Source organism: Elgaria multicarinata, chromosome 8, assembly GCF_023053635.1.
Source record: "Elgaria multicarinata webbii isolate HBS135686 ecotype San Diego chromosome 8, rElgMul1.1.pri, whole genome shotgun sequence".
Classification (NCBI taxonomy): domain Eukaryota; kingdom Metazoa; phylum Chordata; class Lepidosauria; order Squamata; family Anguidae; genus Elgaria; species Elgaria multicarinata.
This window is the reverse complement of record NC_086178.1, coordinates 40,145,180-40,165,204: the sequence shown is the minus strand read 5'-3', so window position 1 is coordinate 40,165,204 and position 20,025 is coordinate 40,145,180. Positions and strand designations below refer to the sequence as shown.

Below are 20,025 nucleotides of genomic sequence, written 5' to 3'. Positions count from 1 at the left end.
GGTTTGGTTAATGATCACATTTCCTCATCCTGCCACTTACCCTGTGTCCAGCAGCTGCTTGAATGAGGAAAACCCAAAGTGAATGACATAATGATTCAGATTTAGTCTAAATTTTGCTTTTACAGGCTGAACATTTTGCAGATGCTTGTGAATTAAAACATATAAGGAAGTTTGCAGATCACATATTCCAATATACACATTTACTTCATGATAGAAGTGACATCAGAAATAGTAGTAGTGGCCAAGAAAGAAGTTTAATAATTATGTAAATAAGGCCATTATTGCTTATAATAGCTATAAAAGTAGACTCAAGGGCCTAGGACAGAGGGATGGCATCGTGGTCTTTTACAGCCTATCCACCCAAGCAATGGGAAGGATTTTCTGGATTAAGAACCAAGGCAACAATTGTGCAATTTGAATCTATAGCTATTTTCTTGAATGGTCCTGAATATCCCACTTGCCTAGTTGCCAGTGGTGAAGAAAAATTAGCTCTAAGGCCAGTATCCAATGGGGCCACTCCGTGTCTGCTCATTCTGTTGTGCTCACAGGAGTGTCCACTTGCACAATGGAGAGACACTCATTTGTGGAACAGGACAGGTTAATGGAGTTCCCTTCTGCAATCTTTGTTGACCTTCTTCATTTCAGAAACAAGTATTTCCAGTCATTTGGGGCTATTTTTAGAGCTGCAAAAGTCCAGTTGTGCGAGTAATTTATCCTGATGGTGCACAGGCTCAATAGGATATTACGCTTTCTGACCAAGCAGGAAGCTTTTTTCAACTGGGAGACAGATGGATCATGGCATGAATGGTAAACACAGGTAAGTGTGAGTCATTAAACATATTTATGCACTAGTAACACTTGGGCTAAATGCTTTTATGGGCTAGCAGTCTTATTTTCAAGCAGCTTAAATCCATAATAAGGAATGACACATTCATTATTATGGATTTTATTTTAATTTTAAATCCTTCCCAGCATAAGAGTTGTTTAAAATGCAAATATAAAGTGCAATGCTACTTAGTCATCAGAACTACCATTAGTTTGTAGTATATCTCATTAATTTACCTTACAGGAGATGATAAAGTTTGAGGTAGGTGGTTGAGAGAGATCCTTGTTCCTTCTTTGGCACTGCTGGAAAAATCTATTCAGATATGGATCCTAAAAACAGCAAATATAAATAAAAGTACTTAGCATCAACAGCAATACTGGCTGGAATCTGAAATGGATAAATGGCAGGGTGATGTTAAATCAGCTGTAGGGCACATTTCCACAACATGGCAACCCATCATGGGTAACTTGCCATACAATGTGGGTTGTTTGCAAAACAACCCACAATGTGTCGTTGGTGTGCCTGCCAGACAATCAGAAGCACCACCCACAATATGTTCGCTGTTCCCACCACCCTCCCTAGGTTAAAACAGAAGCAGTTCTGGAGATTTGTAGAGAAAAGGGGGGTGGCATTTTAGGCAGCCTTAAAAACAGTTGCTGGGGACTTGGGCACATGGAGATTCCTAACAGGGTATCCCCAAGGTCCAGGGCAGCAAACTGAATCCTGGGGATATTGATCCCAGGGGGGTGAACTAAACCCCGTTCCCCCTCCCTGTCAACAATGCAAGGCTGTCAATGCAGCCTTACTACAGTGTCATCTTGACTGTCACATTGTATGTTTGACATACAAGGCAGCAACCAAGCAAAGCACCTACATTTTGGATATCCGCAGTTGTACCTGCAAATTTTTTTTTTAAAAAAGGGAGACATTTGTGCCCATAAAACTGGGCTGGGAAAATGCATAATATTCCTGGCCCTGTTTTTGTGCAAAACAATAAGGGCTCAATCAGGATCATGGTTGGAGCAGGGATGGGGGGCTTTATTGGAGCTGGCAGTCAGTGCTATTTGGGCACTTTGGACAGGCTACCGCTGGCAAGGGGAAAGCTGGCAACCTGGAAGCAGGTTGGCTGCAATAGTGAAAAATGATTGTGGCCATGTTCGGTAAGTTGTAGGGGTTTCTGCTGCTCTTACCGAGTAACTCATTGCCTGATGCCCTTTACCCACAGTTGGGTGGCATGCCTGGGTTCAGATGACACACCAATCCATCAAGGTAAAACAATCTCTACAACAGACCATGGGTTATCAGGGTGGCTTGTTTGGGAAAAACTAGCCACCCTGATAAAACTGGCCTGGGTTCACATGACACGCTAACCTACTGTGGACTTTTCAAGCATGCAACCCATCATGGGTTTGTGTGCCATGTGAATGCAGTCAATGTTTGATCAGTTTGGGTAATGTTAAATCAGACAATGAAAAATCAGCCTAGGTGATGCCAATCACTTCAGCATCAATCCTTAAAATAAGTTTTTCATGCTTGATTCAATCTTGAACAGATTTGTGGCAGCAATACTGGATTTCTTGACAACCTCCATCAAGATCAGACAACATTTTTCTATTCTGCATCTTTAGCAATCCTTGCACCCTCTCCTCTTTAGGCAAAAGACTGCATTTAATCCTTTTTCTTAGCCATTCACTTTTGCTTTTGACAATATTAATATCTCTATAAATTGTGGATAGTTCATGCTTCCCCAAAGATTCATTGTGTGACCTTGGGCAAGTGACTATTGACTCCCATTCATATTAAATAACCTATCTATAAATTCATTTTCAATATCATATCTCTGAAATAATAATTATGGTGACCTATATCGGATCTCTCTCTCTCTCTCTCTCTCTCTCTCTCTCTCTCTGTACAGACACACACTCAGTTTTGCATATTAAGAAAACATTCTACACATAGCAGTGCCTTTTCTTGAGATAATATAATAACTTTTTGTAAATTGCCCAGAGAGCTTCGACTATGGGGCAATATATAAATGTAAATAATAATAATAATAATAATAATAATAATAATAATGATGATGATGTTTACCTGAGTATAAACTGTCGATACAACAAATGAAGACACTTTGAAGAGTGGCTTCCCTCCATCTACCCACTTAATGTCACTTCCACTGTGCTGTAATCAATACAAACACACACACAAAAATACCTAATGAATGCCTTAATTTGCAACACAAAGTAAGTGTGAGCATGTTGTTTTTGTGGCTTGTGATAGCATTCTAGGCTTTAGGACACACTGGATATCTTACCACCTCCATAGTACCCAGACTAGTGCCCACATTTGTAGGTGGGGTGAATTTTGAGGTTGAGAGGCACAAACCTTGTCGGTACTTCTCCTGGGTCCTTACTGCTGCTAGCCATCATCTTATTTCTGTCCTAAAATGCCCCAGAATGATACTCAACCATTACAAGGTATCATTCCAAGAAGCATAATGGGAAAAATGCTGGCCACTATAAAATAACCGAACCTTCAACTTTTCAAAAGTTCAGACAGCACCAATCCAGACAGGACCCTCAGCCTTTGTTGGACTCTGTTTTGTTGCAGCAAGCATTGCAATCGCTAGCCTGCAGTGAGATTCAGTGCAACCATTGCATGTTTTCAAATACAGAAACTATGTGGACAAGGTCAATGCCATGAGTCCTTCCCACCCTGTCTAGAACCTGACTATTCTGTCAAATTGCTATTGTCACTAGAAATTTAAAATTTTATAAATATGCTTAACAGATAGGAGCAAAAACACTTTTGATATCATGATTTGTTGCATATGTGCCTGCTTTATAGATGACTCAAAATCAAAGAATGATTTACCTATTTGCAAATGTCCAGAACAGACATATTTGTCCAGTATGAGATTACAGAGATGCACAATCACCCCCCTTTAAAATTTTACACGTAAGGACCTTGATATTGAATGCCTCACTGTGGCAGCTCTACACATGGAGCATGGAAAAAAGTCTTTCAAGTAATCCAAACAGCATAAAAATGGATCTTGTGAAACAATGCATTCTGGGAGACGGCCTTCTCTTGTACAGTCCATCTCTGTCTTTATATTCTGAGCGGGAGCGCTTGCTGACCATACCATGATCTACTGAGATTCATTTGGCCATGGTGTAGAGGAGGGCCTTTTCAATTTTGGTGCCTACCATCTAGAATGATCTCCATATTCAGATCAGGAGAGAAGTGCTTTTGCTGGCAACAGCTACCCCTGTTTTTTTTCTAATGAGATTTTGTTTTTATCATTGCTTTACTGACCTGATTCACACAACACAACAAGCTAGAGTATGGGTTGAGTGTGGGTTGTCGTTGAACTGTGGGTTGTTGTTGAATTGTGAGCTGTTATGTTGTATGAACCTAGCTGTGCTAACAAACCAAGGTTTGTTAACTACAAACAACCCACAGTTCTCATCCCAAAACTAACCATGGGTTCTACTCATGGGTTGTTCATGGTTAACATCCATGGCTTGTTAGTGCAGTCATGTTCACACAACACAACAACTCATAATTTAACAACAACCCACAATTCAATGACAATCAACACTCAATCCATACTCTGGCTTGTTGTCTTGTGCTAACCTAGCCATTGTCTTAATGATTGGTTTTACTGTATTTTATCACAATTTTGTCTGGGTTTTTATTATTTTGGTATTTATCAATATTTTAATAGCACTGTGTACATTCTCTCAAATAAAAGAATAAATACACAAGTATGCTAACCCACAAGAACTGTCCACCAGGGGAAAGGGATGGGCAGGTTGTGGTTGTGTTGTATGTATCTATGCATATAGGTGGTGATTCACACATGCACAACATTTTACATATGAGGCAGTGTGTATATGTAAGGCTGAATTCTCTCCCATACCCAACCATTTGTAGAAAGTGAACCCATTTTTAATCTTCATGTCAATAAGGCAATACGAGCAACTAATAATATTGTATACCTACTGTGAAAATTTTAAATTGTAACATTCTTGAAAGCTTTGAAAACAAATTAATACTTCATGATACCTTTCCAGTTGCAGGATCCTGAAGGCTTAGATAACTGGGAGGCAGACTGGTTGCCACTGGTATGTTATGTTCTTGAGACACTAGCTGGTCATCTTTCAATAAAGGTAGCCAAGCATATCCCACTGTGCCAAAAAGAAGATATTAGCACAGGGAATTTGGAGTTTATTTAAATAAAATGAAGCAACAAATGACCAGAAAATCAAATCTTGTCCTAGAGCTTGTTACTGGGCACTCACAGATTTTCGCGGGTCCCTCTCAAGATGTCGTTTGCCTCCCGCACACCTCCCACCCCTTCTAGCCTTCTTCACATGATAAAAAACCACCCCAGTAAGTTCGACTTATTTTTAAAGACAGAAGTTGCTGCTATCTCCTGCTGCATGCACGAGAAGAAGCAGGATCAAAATGGCCCACTGAATGGGCCATGTGCAAGTTGTTTACTTCCTCTTTCAAAAGAGGAAATAATGAGGGACAAGCGTGTGGGCGGAGAAGCGACAGTAAGCAAATGTGATTTTCCCCTGTGTAATGAAAGACCTTTTTGTCTTATTTAAATCAATAAAAGTAACATGTCAGAAAAGCACATCTTGTCTTAAATGCTTGACCGAAGATTATAATCAGCATATATAGGAATTAGGCACACACACAAAAATATCAGAATAAAAATCAAGAATAGGTACCTGATGTTTCCAGGGCTTCTTTCTTTTTGGCATTAGCTTTTGCATTTATGTCACAGGTGACATGATAAAATGAAAATAGAATGTGGTGTTTCTTATGGAGATGAGTAGGCAGCTCAATTTTGACCTGAAATGTAAAATGTTACATCTATCTTTAGTTTAAATGGATTCAAATAAAAGCAAGAAAGGGACCGTAAGGCCTGATCCTGATCTTAAAGCTACTGTTCTTGTTTCAATGTGTACTGGAGCTTTGAAGTTCACCCATAGCTCTATGGAAAAATGCTATGCATCCAGTGCTGACACAAATACAAAACTCTGCCCCATTACCTATTTCAATTACTTTGTAAGAGATAAACAACTGCACATTGTCTTATGAATGACTCAGTACATATTAAGAGGAAGAAAAGGAAGGTGAGGAAGAAGATTGCCACATGATCTGATCAATTGTTGACCAAGTTATTTTCAAGAGTGGGTGTGCATATATACTGACCACATGGCAACTGAAAAAGTGATACTTCACAATGATATTAACAGTCTGGTTTTTGAACGTATCTTAAGTAAATCTATCCATCACAGTAGAAAAATTCATAAGAACAACATAAAAGATATAGGAAGACCCATGTGGAATCAGACCAAAGATCCATCTAGTCTAGCATTTTGTTGACACAGTGGTCAACCAGTTGTTGACCAGGAAGCTATAAGCAGGAGATGAGTGGAATAGCACCCTCCTGCCCATGTTCCCCAACAACTGGTGCACATGGGCTTGATGCCTCTGATACTGTATCTAATCATAGAAAGAAGAGACTAACCTCATCATAGAAATCAGGGTTCTGCGAATGATGTAGGACAGCTGAATATGCCGCTGATGTAAACAATGGTCCACCAGGCTTCCCATAGATACACTATTTAAAGAGAACATGCTTTAAGTTTTCTGGATTGTATTATCAACAACTGATTTTGTGGTCATAGCTTAGAAGGCTTTATCAACCTGAGGTCTCGCAGTATATACCAAAAATCCCCATCATAACAACATTGGGAAGTTGAAGTGGACGCTAGATAATATGAGAGAACATAATGGCTAGAATCCAAAGAACTGTGAAACTAGTTCCACAAGTACAAGGCACACTTTCTCAAGTAGCCATCCCACATGCCACATGACAAACTACTTTTGAAATGAAGGGATGATTAAGAAGCAGGGGGCCAGGTGCTCAAAGGAAAAAAAGTTAAAAGTTGTACATTGCATACAAATTAGGGCTCTGCACAGACCCCCTGATCTGCTCCGGATCCCGATCCGCACCTTTTGGATTGGATCTGCTTCACTTCGGGTTGATCCATCTCCGCTCCGGATCCAGAGCTCCATCCCCCCCCCATAGACTTGCACTGCAAATGTAAAACACCTATAACTTTTTTAGTTTTCAAGTTAAAAACATGAAAATGGGCACCATGATAGTTTCTAAATAGATCTTTAGTCAAGTCCACTTTGAAGGAAATGGGATCATCCCCTGATTTGGGGGGATTTTTTAAAAGATTAGCTTCCACATAGGACCTTAGGCATGGACACTTTGAAGGAAATCAGATCATGCCCTGATTTGTGTTCCCTTTGAAGTGCTAATATTGTTCTCAGATGCACTTTCACTATATTTCTGAAAGATATTGTGGTTGAGGTTTAACTTTAAAAAAATCCTAAAAATCAGGGGATGATCCAATTTACTTCAAAATTGGCACAACTAAGGATCTATTTAGACGCTATCATGGTGACCAGTTACATGTCTGCATCTTGAAAAATGATGGAGATGAATGCAGTTTTGTAAATTGGGGGAATGGTTCAGGGTTAAATCGTTAAAAAATTGCTAAAAATCAGGGCATAATCTGATTTCCTTCAAAGTGGCCATGCCTAAGGTCCTATGTGGAAGCTATCATGGTGCCCAGTTACATGTGTGTAGCTTAAAAAATAACAGAGATAACTGCATTTCTGTAAATCTTTTGAAAAATCCCCCAAAATCAAGGGATGATCTGATGTCCTTCAAAATTGGCATGAATAAGGATCTATTTAAAAGCTATCATGGTGCCCAGTTACATGTGTGTATCTTGAAAAACAAAAATGTTATAGGCATTTTTATTTTTCAATGTAAGTCAATGGGAAAAGATGCTCAAAATGGCACCTCGAGCTCTAGATCGAGGCGAACCAATCTGAAATGAGGCAAACCACTTCGTTGCAATCTGCAGGTCCCTTGACCCAATCTGGATCCTCATTTAACGGGTCCGGATCAGGTCGCTCTGCTCCATATTCAGGGATCCGAATCGGAGCGGAGCACAGCCCTAACACAAATGCCCTTGGATGAACCTAAATTAGCTCCTTGGATTTCAGGCCCTGATAACAAAGAAAGGTGCATCCAGACAGCAAAAAAACAGGCAAACACAGTAAGCTGGAGGAAAGTTGCATTCACCGCCTCACCTGCATTAGCTCCTATTCTTACAAAGAGACACTGACAAGGGTTTACCCTATATCATCCAGAGAGCCCCCTTTTATCACAATGGGCATTGGCTTTTTTTTTAAAAAAAATCCTTTTAGCGGCAGCACTGCAGTACTGGCATTTCCAACAATTCCCATTGATAACTGTTATTGTAAAGGACTGTTATGGAATATAAAACAATGCATTAGACTATTCACATTTTTAAAGGGTCTAGATTAGAATAGCCCCAGTTTCTTTCGACACACCACACTGCAAATGAGATCCATCTTTCCCATCTCACCTTCACTGGCTTGGCATCTTCTTCATCTGAACTTTTAAATTCAATACACACTGTGATATTCCGTGCCTGTAACGTAAAGGTGCAAATGGAAATAATTAGCTCAGAATGTTACATGCAAATTAAAGATGTGTGAAATATATAGGCTTTGTTCCAAATCTAGCACTATGCTGCCAAGTTCAGAGCAAATCCCAGCAGCATTATGAAGCCGGAGAAGAATTTGGAAATATTTAACCTCGTGTCAGCTGGATTATGTGAATAATACAGAAAGTAGACCGTCCAAGTTCTGGACTAGTCTTGGTTATAATTCACATTCAGTATATGTTAATATCCAAAATGACCTTTTAAGGTTAATTGCAAAGGTTTAAAGTGGCAATCCTGGTTTCACACTCACTGCATACTTAAATCTGATTGATTTCAGCAAGAAGCTTCCATGTGGATGTGCCCTTGCTGTAAACCAAGTCCTACTGATTTTAATGAAGGCATTTGAATGAAAGCATGTTAAGAATCAGTTCAGATGCCATTAAATTGCAGATGCTTCTCTGTTGCCATTAGTTACCACTTAAGAAGATGACAGAACATTAACTTTAATTGAGCATTTGAAATCAATATAATTTTTAAATTGAGCAAAAAAGAAAGGGAAAAAAGAGAGGTATAATTGCGCTAGGCCAGTCTAAATGCAGTCAATAAAATCAACGGGACTTATTTCAACATCAATGTCTATACACGATTGGGATTTCAAAGACAGACAGGGTTCAGATGTATACTGCATACATAACAAACCAATTCATCTGAACTTGTGTTCAATGGGCTGGTTATTAGGAGCATGGTGAACTTTCAATGAGGAGTGAAGCAATCATTCATTCAACCGCTTCAACACAATTAGATCCCTTGTGTGAACAGCTGAGTGCAAGAAGTAATTGAAAGCATCACAACAATCTGTGGATCTTTCCTAGGGACGGAAACTGTGTGTATCCTCAAACCATGGGAATCAATATGTAGGTTGTAATTCTAAATGTCCTTACTGGGGAGGAAAACCCACTGAATTCAGTGGACTTATTTCTGAGCGAACACGCTAAGGCTTGCTCTGCTATGTCTCTTGCCTTTGCTCATGATCTCACCTTGTTGAAGCATCTTTGGCTGTCATATTTCAGATGCTTGGGATAGATATATATTTGGTTTTTATATACTTTGTAAGTCTGGGAGTACTTTGTAGACTCTTGGACAAATTCTTCCACTTCTATTGTTGGCTTATGCTCCTTGATATCATTAAATGGCTTGACTGGAATAAAGGACGATGTTACACAATCTTGAAAAAGACAAAAAGAAAGGGGAATAAAACCCTTAAGTCTTAAAATTATAGTCTTTCAAATTATAGGATATAGAAAGCCCAGTGAATACACTGGAGCTTCATATATCCTTTCCACACCAACAATAGCCATAGCATTATTTCAAATTAATGATCAATCAATCAAATGAAGACTTCCTTGTTCCAAACTCACACTCTTAAGATGATGGTGTCCCTCTGTTGACAGAAGACATCTGCAGATTTTCAGCCATCCCCCTCTCCCTTGCAGACCACTGAGCCAACTTCCACATTGTTCCAAAGGGCCTCCCAACCCTCAAGACCAGAGCTGGGGCAGGAGGCAGAGGGGCTGCATGGGGGAACAGGAATTGCTGAGAATCACACCTCCCCATTCTGCTGATAGATGGCTTCCATCAATGGTGGGACACCAACTAGATGCCATGGTTAGCTACTACACAAATCCTATAATTATTTAGGATCTGTTAGTCAAAGACAGAAAAAGTTGGATGTTGTTCATGGCATTATAATGGCATTATATTCACATAATAATGGCATTATGTGAATATAATGCCTTTTTTCTTCTTAAAATATCCTCCTTCAATTAAGAATACAGTCCCTCAATAAATACAATAAATATTTAAGACAACAGTGCATTTTCCAGAGGGTAAAGCATAGCTATACAGCACATATGAACAACCCTTGCCTCCAGGTTGCATGCAATTCTCAGAGGCCTCCCATGCTGCTGCTGCCACCTCCTGCCCCCAATTCCCAAGCATGCCACTGCTGCTGCCATGATTTTCCTGGGGAGGAGGGTGTGTGGTCATGCCTCTCCTCTTCCCTAACACAACTGCACTGTACCCTCTTCCCTAGTACAACTCAGCTAAAAACTTTTCTTTTTCCTAAAGCTTTTAAAACTTGATGTTGTTCGGACTTTATACTGTTAGTTTTACCCTACCCAGTGCCTGTTTACCCTACCCTGTGCCTGTTTGCATTCTCTTCCCCTCCTTATTGTTTTATTATGATTTTATTAGAATGTAAGCCTATGCGGCAGGGTCTTGCTATTTACTGTTTTACTCTGTACAGCACCATGTACATTGATGGTGCTATATAAATAAATAAATAAATAAATAAATAAATAATAATAATAATAATAATAATAATAATAATAACTACACTGGTAACTTCCAGATTAGACTACTGCAATGCACTCTACGTGGGGCTGCCCTTGAAGATGACTCGGAAGTTGCAGCTAGTGCAAAATATAGCAGCTCGACTACCAGTACATCTCACAGAGACCACATAACACTGGTCTTAAAGGAAATGCACTGGCTGCCTATTAGCTTCCGGTTAGAATTCAAGGTGTTGGTAATGACGTTTAAAGCCCTAAACGGCTTGGGACCTCGATACTTGAGGGAGCGCCTCTCCCTATATATGCCTGCCTGATATTTGAGATCTGTTGGAGGAACCCTCCTTCGCATCCATCAATGCAAGACATAAGCTATGGTGAGACGTAGAAGAGGGCTTTCCCTGTTGTGGCACCCCGCTTGTGCAATGCCCTCCCCCTGGAGGCCCGACTGGCACCAAGGCTGGCCTCATTTCGGCACCAAGTTCAGACATGGCTCTTGCTGGCTAATTCACCAAGCCTTTTTTAATTGGTTTTACTATTTTAAAATTCTATACTGGTTTTAGCTTATTAATGGTTTAATTTGTTTTTATCTGTGTATATTTATTGTTTTATATTGTTTGTATGCTTTTATCTGTATGCTGCCATTAGATCCTTGTGATATTAAGCGGGATATAAATGTTTTAATAAATAAATAAAAATACGGATGCCACTCTTATATGCAGTCTTCCTCCTGGAGTGACGGGCGCACAGTGATGCCCACCAGGCAGGGAGGGGTATGTGTCTGTGTCTGCCTGCAGATGCAGCCCCCAACTCATCATTGCTTGCAGCTCTCAGGAGCAAAAAGGCCACCTGCTCCTTCTACATAGCCACAATGAAGCAGTATCCAAACATGCACAATCCACCAAAGGCTGCCTCGCAAACCCCATGTAACCAGCAAAGAGTGGTATATGAGTGACATGTGGTTCCTCTGTATGTTTTTAGGTTTCATGGAAGGCAGGGGATCTGAACAGTGTCTTTGCATCAGTAGAATGTGATCTCACCTGGTCTGCAAGTTTATGGGGAGGAAGTGCAAGTTATTCATGTGCAAACAGATCCACTCTCCTCAACCCATGGACTGTTATTGACCACACGTGCAGTGGAACATGGCCTCAGATGCCAGCCTGTCGATAGCACAAAAACTACTTAGCAGTCTCCTGCCCAAATTTCACCGCTATCTGTAGCAACCACAGAACCAATTAAAAGCATGCCATTTAAAAAGTGACATTCATTGTTGGTTTTTCCCCTTTTTTGCAATGTTCTCAGTCATTATAGCTGCCCTTAGCTTTTATAAAATGGAATCATACTTGGGTGCTCCAAAGGTACACAATCAACTGTGATTTCTAAACTCCCGGGGATGGTCTGAATTTTATTAATCTTCTCTGCTCTGCAAACATAGAAAGGAGAATAGTTTTAGATCGTTGACACTGACAGAATAAGCAACAACTGGAACATGAACTGTAGCCATCAGAAAAAGGAAAATGTCATTAGTGATGGGCAGAGCAATGCTATGGTCCCTGGAGAGCATCCCCAGGGAGCACAGGATATAGCGGATCCGCTCTCCAAGGCTGTAGACACTACTATGACTTCAGGAGGAGGAATCTAAGATCAGAACCTTCCCCCTCCTACTCACAGCTAGTGCGAAAAACAATGTGGTGGTTGCTTTTCTGAAGGCATAATACTGACATTGGAGGGAAAAGAGGACGAGGTGGTGCACAGGGAGGAGGAAGGAAGGGAGGGACCAGGAGAGGCCAGGATCTACAAGGATTCTAATGCCAATCCATTGCCTGTCACACCCAGAACAAAGTAGGTCAGGTAGATGGGCTGAGAGGTTTATCTAGCTGAAACTGTAAAGAAAAAAGAGGAATGGGAAGTGCTTTTGCCTCTGTACTCCTCCTGTACAGACTGGCTCCTACTGATAAGAACAGAAGAAGAGCCCTGCTGGATCAGACTAAGTGTCCACCTAGTCCAGCATTCTGTTCCCACGACAGACAGACAGCTGTCAACCTGGAATCCACAATCAGGACACGGATGCAACAGCACCCTCCCACCCATGTCCCCCATCCACTGGCATGCATGGTCTTATTGCCTCTGCTACCGGAGATAGCAAATAGCTATCAGCACTAGCAGCCATTGATAGCCTTCTCTTCCATGAATTTATCTAACACTCTTTTAAAGCCATACAAATTGGTGGCCATCATAGTTTAACTATGCACTGTGTGAAGAAGTACTTCCTTTTTATCTGTCCTGAATCTCTCACCAATCAGTTTCATGGGGATGACCCCAGGTTCTAGTATTATGGGAGAGGGAGAAATAAAGTCTCCCTATCCACATTTTTCACACCATCCATAATTTTGTACACCTCTATCATGTCTCCCCTTGCTCTCCTTTTTTTCAAGCTAAACTATCCCAGGTGTTGTAACTTCCCCTCATACGGGAGATGCTCCAGCCTCTTGGTCATTTTAGTTGCCCTTTTCTGCAAAGTGTACTGCACTATGTACTGACAGTGCATAGGACAGACAAAGGGCTCAGGTACTGAAGTCCTTTGTCTACTAAGTGGTAATTCCATAAGATTGCACTCTATAGGCGTGAAGGAAGGAATAAAAAGCAAACTGCCGCTAAACTACAGCAAAATAACGTTCTCTTAGGCAAATGGAACAAGGAAAAATATTCCTTTATACATAACCTTATTTCTGCTACTTTTCAGCAACAGCTATTGTAATAATAGCAGGAAATAACACTGGACAATATTCTCTGCAGTGCTTCTGAAAGGGTTCAGTTTCAGCAAATAACAGTGAGGGGACAAGGAGGGGATTGTAAGCTCCACCTGGTGACACAATTCTCTCTCCGAAAGCACCTCAATAGCCATATTGGAAAGCATTATTAAGGCTAGGATTGTTAACCCTATATAACATGCCTCAATGAGGGAGAATCACCTTGGCTTCTGAAAAGCCACGCAATGGAGTCTTCATATTCTCCCCGATTTCTCTTTCCTTGGCCTAGGATGAACCTTGCTGCAAACTTGTGTTTCTGCCAAGCAGCTGTATAGAACCCTAAATCTGTTAAGTTACCAACAACTGCATGGAGCCTGAATGAGTCATCAAGGTTCAGAAGAGCTTCATGGGCCTCTTATAACTCAATGAACAAGCACACAAATAGGGGGGGGGGATCTTCGAAGGATCTTCATGAAAGTTAGCAGTTACGGGGTAAAAGGACCTCTGAATGCAGAAATCGCATTTGGTCATCAGCCACTGATAAAGCTATCCTCCATGAAATGAACTGATACATATTGAATTCTCACACTTTTTCCTTGCTTCAGTGGAAATTAATTCCATGCAGCGCTGCAATCAAGCGGCAATAAAGTTTGTCACTGTATCAAACACCTCTCCAGTTTTCCTGGAGAGCTTTGCTGGAAGCTCAGCTTGGCAGATAACAGACTAATGTGAAAATCATTCCATATAATATGGTTATTTTGGCACTCGTCTCTTTTGTGCAAGCAAAACCATTAATGCAAAGCACTTCATACTATGTGCTCTGGTCCTGAACAAACTCAAGCATGGATTCCTTACCGTCTGTATTCTGTTACTAGTTTCATTAAGTCATCTGTTGAAATTTTGCTACTTTCTTGCCTGAACAGAGGTGAAAACCGGGAATCTCTGTCAATGTTTCCCTGATTGTCCTTAAAAACTGGCCTATAATGAAAGGGAAACAATATATTAGATGAAAATCTAATCAATTACTAATGAACTTTCAAATACAATTCTTCTCAAAGCCACACAAGACCATCTTCCCTAGGGAAGATGAGTTCCTTTGCCACTGGGTGTTTACTTTCAGCTACCTTTTTACCAGCTCCATCATCCTGTAATTAAATGTTCTTCCATCAAGGTGGTGTACATTCAGTTTCCAGGAGGTCTTGCAGCCAGATCCAGACCTCCTTAGCTTTAGCAAGGTTGCTGAATCATTTGCACCTACTTTGTGGCCTGGGGCTTAGAATCTCCACAGTTTTACAAAACTGATAGCTCAGTAGAACAGCAAAGGCATTTACCATAGACCAAACCATGAGTTGTGTTTGTAAGCCATCTTGGGAGAGCTTTGCCCTGAAAGGTGGTGTATAAATTTCTTGAACAAAACAAAACAAGGTAAAATCAACATGAATTGGACCTGGTTAGCACGATCAAACAACCCCTGGTTGACAAACGAGCACGCCAGTTTCTTCCCCACTTCCACTTCCCTAAATAAGCCAGGAACACCTCATTCCTGGGTTATTATTATTATTATTATTATTATTATTATTATTATTATTATTATTATTATTTATATAGCACCATCAATGTACATGGTGCTGTACAGAGTAGAACAGTAAATAGCAAGACCCTGCTGCATAGGCTTACATCTGAACCCAGAAACTCTGAGTTGTTTAGGGATCAAACAATCCACAGTTCATGTTTTGTTGTTGGGTTAACTCTGGATTGTTTCACCACTAACAACCCAGAGTTTCCAGGTTCAGTTATAAAGATAACAACTCGGGAACGGGGCATCCCTTTGTTGTTTAGGAGAAAAGAAGTGATAAGAACATGGGAGGGAATGGTCTTGCTCACTGCTGCATGACCATGACTAACTAGGGGTTTACAAAGTTGGGCCTGCTCAGAAAACATGCAAAGCCATGGTTAGGCCACTAACCCTTTTGCAGTGAATGGCTAATGAGCATGTTTAAACTGTGATTATATAGCCAGCATGGTTAGGAATGGTTCACATGACATAGCGAGTCATGGTTCATATGGTACACTAAGATGTAACGTTTAGCTCAAAAAGCTTCTTCCTTTTTTATTGTGAATATCAACAAAACAGTACAGAAAATACATTGTGAAAATGAGAAAAAACAACAACCCCATACATTACGTATATAAGATTATTGTCATTTTCCATCATGTGTACCATTCATTTTTTTAAAAAAGGGAGAGAGTTATAAAAAAGGTTTCAAGAAAAGCAGACAAGATATCCGTATATTTATCCATTTGCAAGTTGCATCTATATAACACCCATTCAAAAGTTGATAATGTTATAAGGTCTTCGATCCATTGCATTATGGGAGGTGTGGATTTGTCCTTCCAATGTGATAGTATAAGTCAAAGAGGTTAACCACCATGGTTCAGTATGTCATTTGACAGGGTCGTAATGTGCATACAGGGTCACTGGGTAATTAAACATCACATGTTTTAGGATTCAGAAGAACACCTGCTTCTTACTGGAAACTGAAATTACAGGGCAATGCACAACTGGCTCCTGCTCAAACCTTATCTTTACTTCCTTATATTTATTCCTTCTAGTGGAGGCTGGTGACTCTGATGTCAGTAGGGCAGTGAATCCATTCAGAGTTTCAGTCAGACCAGTCAGAACTCTAAAGGAGCTCTCCAATAGTTCCTTTAGAGTTCTAAGTGGATCTCACTGAAACCAAAACTGGATTTACTTCCTCACTGACATTGGAGCCACTAGCCTCCACAGATTCTTTTCCTCACAGCTCTCTATTCCCTTTGGTAGGCAGATATGTGACCTTTCTATTTTTATCTTCAACTGTAAAAAAATTGAAATTACAAATTACTGATGATTTCATCAGTAGCTTACTGGAGGTACCCTCATCCAACAACCCTAAAAAATATACACAAATGTGTTTTGAGGTCATTTTACTACCGAAAGCATTTCCCATTTTTCTACTCCAAACTGTCTTTGGGTGGTAAAATGCTGCACAACCTCAAATGTATCTCTGGTATCATATATATATATATATATATATATATATATATATATATATGTGTGTGTGTGTGTGTGTGTGTGTGTGTGTGAGAGAGAGAGAGAGAGAGAGAGAGAGAAATAAACTGTCAAGACAAAACTTGACAAAGCTCTGTTATTACTAAAAATCAATGCTTTTGGTTGTGTGTGGTGTTTTTGTAACTCCATAATAAATCTGTCTCTGGTGAGGGAATCTTTCCCCAATGAGATCCCATGGCTTCAGTAGAGGTTGGTGGTTCCAATTTTGTTGGGCTGTGAATCCATTCTGGGTTTCAGTTAGAACTAGCCAGAACTCTAAAGGGGCTAACCAAAGTGCTGCACCCTATCCCCAAAGTATGTTCAGCACCTTGGACAGTTTCTTTAGATTTCTATCTGCTTCTGACAGAAACCCAAAATAGGTTTACAACCCCGCCAATATAGGAGCCACCAGTCTCCACTGCATGGCTTGACAAACACATCCTCTTTCCTCTTCATATTCTACACAGCTGTGAGGAGGAGTTTACTGTTACTTAACAATAGTTTGGGGTTTTGGCTGAACTCTAAACAGTGTTAGTGTTAACAATCATTTGTTGAGGCAAGCCAATTTCATAAACTAAAGTTTCAAGTTGGCTTGTTTCAAAGAAACCCTAGTTAACATTAACCCTAGTTTGTCAGTCCAGATGACATGATAAGTGTGGTTAAGCAAAAACGGAAGAGAAATTTTCAAACTCCTCTGGGCAACAGGTGACAGAATGGGGATGCACAAGCCCAAGGCTGATCTAGACTCATTCACGGCCTGCAATAGTAAACTATTGTTTAGCATGAAATCTGGAAGTGCTCTGTGTGTGTGTGTGTGTGTGTGAATTATAGATAGGAAACATGCCTCTTGAGGGTAAATTGCTAATACTTAGTGAATTCCTAAGTTGGGATATGACTCTTTATCTTTTAATTTTAAACTCTCCTCATAAGATATACAGGCTCAGATACTCCATCAGGGCAAATTGGGGAAACAGTTGGGTGGCAGATATATATTAACCATAAAGGACACATTCATATTGCACTAATTCTGCAGACTGGGTTCTAAAACTATTTGTAGGAGAATAGTAGAATGGAAGGAGAAGGGATATATGGAAAATATCTTGTGGGGAAATCAGTCTTCCAAGTACAAATCATATTTGCAAACTCTGGCAGCTGTGGTAGGAATATGAGAATGGGAGGCTGATTTGTCACATTGTAATTCCAACGCATGCCGTAATTATTGTCTCTTAGGCAAACATACAGGGCAATAGCCCAAAGTCTAGGACAAATAAGGGTCTCTTGTGATATTAAAAAAGGACAGTTTCAGCTGCAAGCCTGAGAAATTTTCAGATTTGGCGTGATCCAGGAATGTGAAAATTAAGCTATATGTCTACGTCTGCTTTAAATTATAATAGGTTTTTTTTAAAAAAAACAACCACATAAAATGGAAGTACTGCTAATGCCAAAAATTAAAGAAATGGAAAGCATATTCAGAGTCCAAGATTTCTGCTCTTTATCACAGTCAAGCCACATTTTGTGCAGTATGTTGTGTATATAGTGGAAATATCTATTTATAGACATATAAACATTACTAGGGCAAGTTCCATTTTGTTATCCTGACTCCAGGATGAATCTATGAATGACAGGAAATGTACATTCAATGTAAGAATGAGGAATTGATTCAACAGTATTGAAGCTATCCTCTGTCCTGATTCAGAGGCTACATTTGCAGTTTACCACTGAACCACTCTATAGGAACTTTCAAAGTAATCTGCATTTTAAAATATTAAGATATGTGTGTGTAATGAATTTTGTGTGTAATTCAAGCCATCACTACCACCAACATCCTAATGTCATTTCCTCCACATTAACTTAACCTTAAAAGGGCAAGATTAGAAAAATTGCTGCTCAATTTACTAGACAGGAGAGGTGGTGGGGAATCCACTCCTTTTAATTTTGGAACCTTTTCCAGGGAAGGCCTTGGCATGCTATGGATGGCAGATTGTGGTCTAGTTCTCATGGGAGGTGAAAAATCTGTGTTTTGACTATAGCATATTTGCCCTATTCAGACATTCAAAAGAATGCATGAGGGCACAAACTGTGCAGGGCTGTATGAACTGCCTCCAGCCCAATGTACCCTCCATTCCCAATGTTTACAGTGTGAAAGTTTGAAGGGAGCTTCTCAGGATGTTGCAAGCATGTGCAATCAGGGTTCCTAATCACAGAGAGGCTTCTAAGCATACATCTGAACAGCCTTAGAATCCCCCTTCTGACCTTCCTGCTCAACTCAAGAAGGTCAGGGATGGAGCTAGTGTGGGGAGGCCCTGTTGATTATGAATCCCAGCCCCACACAGTTTGTGACCTCATGCATTCATTTGAATGGCTGAATAGGGTTATAGAAAACTAGATATTAAGGAGCAGGGTACAAGCCTAGACTTCTCTGTGATATTAAGAGTTTTCGATGTGCAAAGACTTGTTTTGTAGTGAAAAGGATTCAAACTTGAGAGCTTCGTCCTGCACTATTTGTGAGAAGTCAGCCCCACTGTGCTTGCTTGGATGGTTAAGTTCAGTGCCTTTAGCACTACCATGTAATAGCAAGATTCTGTTATGTATAAATATGCTGCACTTTCAGAAGTTCTGTGTTGCCCTGAAATTTGCTGTATTTTACTGTATTTCAAGCTAATTAAAGGGATAGAGTAGATTGCTAAACCCTTTACTAGAGGCAGCGTAGTGTAGCGGCTAAAATGTTGGACTGGTAGTCTGGAAATCTGGGTTCTGGAGCAGATCCACACATAGGCTTCGGGACGCCCTGAAGGCGCTATGGGGCGTCCCAAAATCGATGATGTGTACCCTACCTTAAGCGTTCCAAAAAGAGGCGGAGGAGGAGGAGGAGGCCCCTTGCGGGGACGGGATGAAGAGTTGCCGTGCCCGGCGCCTTCGCCGGGGAGTCAGCTGCCGCCCACCTACCCGCCGGCCTCCTTTTGCCGGCGAAAGAGCCACCCGGGCCCACCCGGGTCGGAGAGCTTGGCGGAAGAAGCCGCCGGCGGCTTCCGCCTGGGTGGCTCTTTCGCCGGCAAAAGGAGGCCGGCGGGTAGGTGGACAGCAGTGAGCATCTCACCCAGGCAAACAGCGGGGAGGGGGCAGCTGATTGCCCGGTGAAGGCGCTGGGCGCGGCAACTCTTCATCCTGTCCCCGCAAGGGGCCTCTTCCTCCTCCTCCTCCTCTTTTTGGAACGCTTAAGGTAGGGTACACATCATCGATTTCGGGACGCCCCAAAGCACCTTCAGGGCGTCCCAAAGCCTATGTGTGGATCTGCCCCTAGTCTCCACTCGGCCATGGAAGCCCTCTGGGTGGCTTTGGGACAGTCACAGACTTTCAGCCCAGCCTACCTCGTACATCTGTTATTGTGAGGATAAAATAGAGAGGAGGAGGACATCGTACATTGCCTTGAGTTCCT

The 20,025-nt window shown here is 40.9% G+C and overlaps 1 protein-coding gene across 3 annotated transcripts in view; it reads right to left on the bottom strand.

The window, feature by feature from the left end:
* The window catches only part of DOCK10 (dedicator of cytokinesis 10), a 199,583-nt gene that overhangs the window by 67,495 nt on the left and 112,063 nt on the right, over positions 1 to 20,025 (bottom strand). For all 3 annotated transcript variants that reach the window (XM_063132211.1, XM_063132212.1, XM_063132213.1), the window contains exons 15-23: positions 14,354 to 14,476; positions 12,092 to 12,171; positions 9,438 to 9,625; positions 8,320 to 8,385; positions 6,375 to 6,467; positions 5,569 to 5,692; positions 4,895 to 5,016; positions 2,918 to 3,004; positions 1,063 to 1,155 (exon numbers count right to left, since the gene is read on the bottom strand). In XM_063132211.1, coding sequence (XP_062988281.1) covers positions 1,063 to 1,155; positions 2,918 to 3,004; positions 4,895 to 5,016; positions 5,569 to 5,692; positions 6,375 to 6,467; positions 8,320 to 8,385; positions 9,438 to 9,625; positions 12,092 to 12,171; positions 14,354 to 14,476 — 976 coding nt within the window. The remainder of the gene's footprint in view (positions 1 to 1,062; positions 1,156 to 2,917; positions 3,005 to 4,894; positions 5,017 to 5,568; positions 5,693 to 6,374; positions 6,468 to 8,319; positions 8,386 to 9,437; positions 9,626 to 12,091; positions 12,172 to 14,353; positions 14,477 to 20,025) is intronic.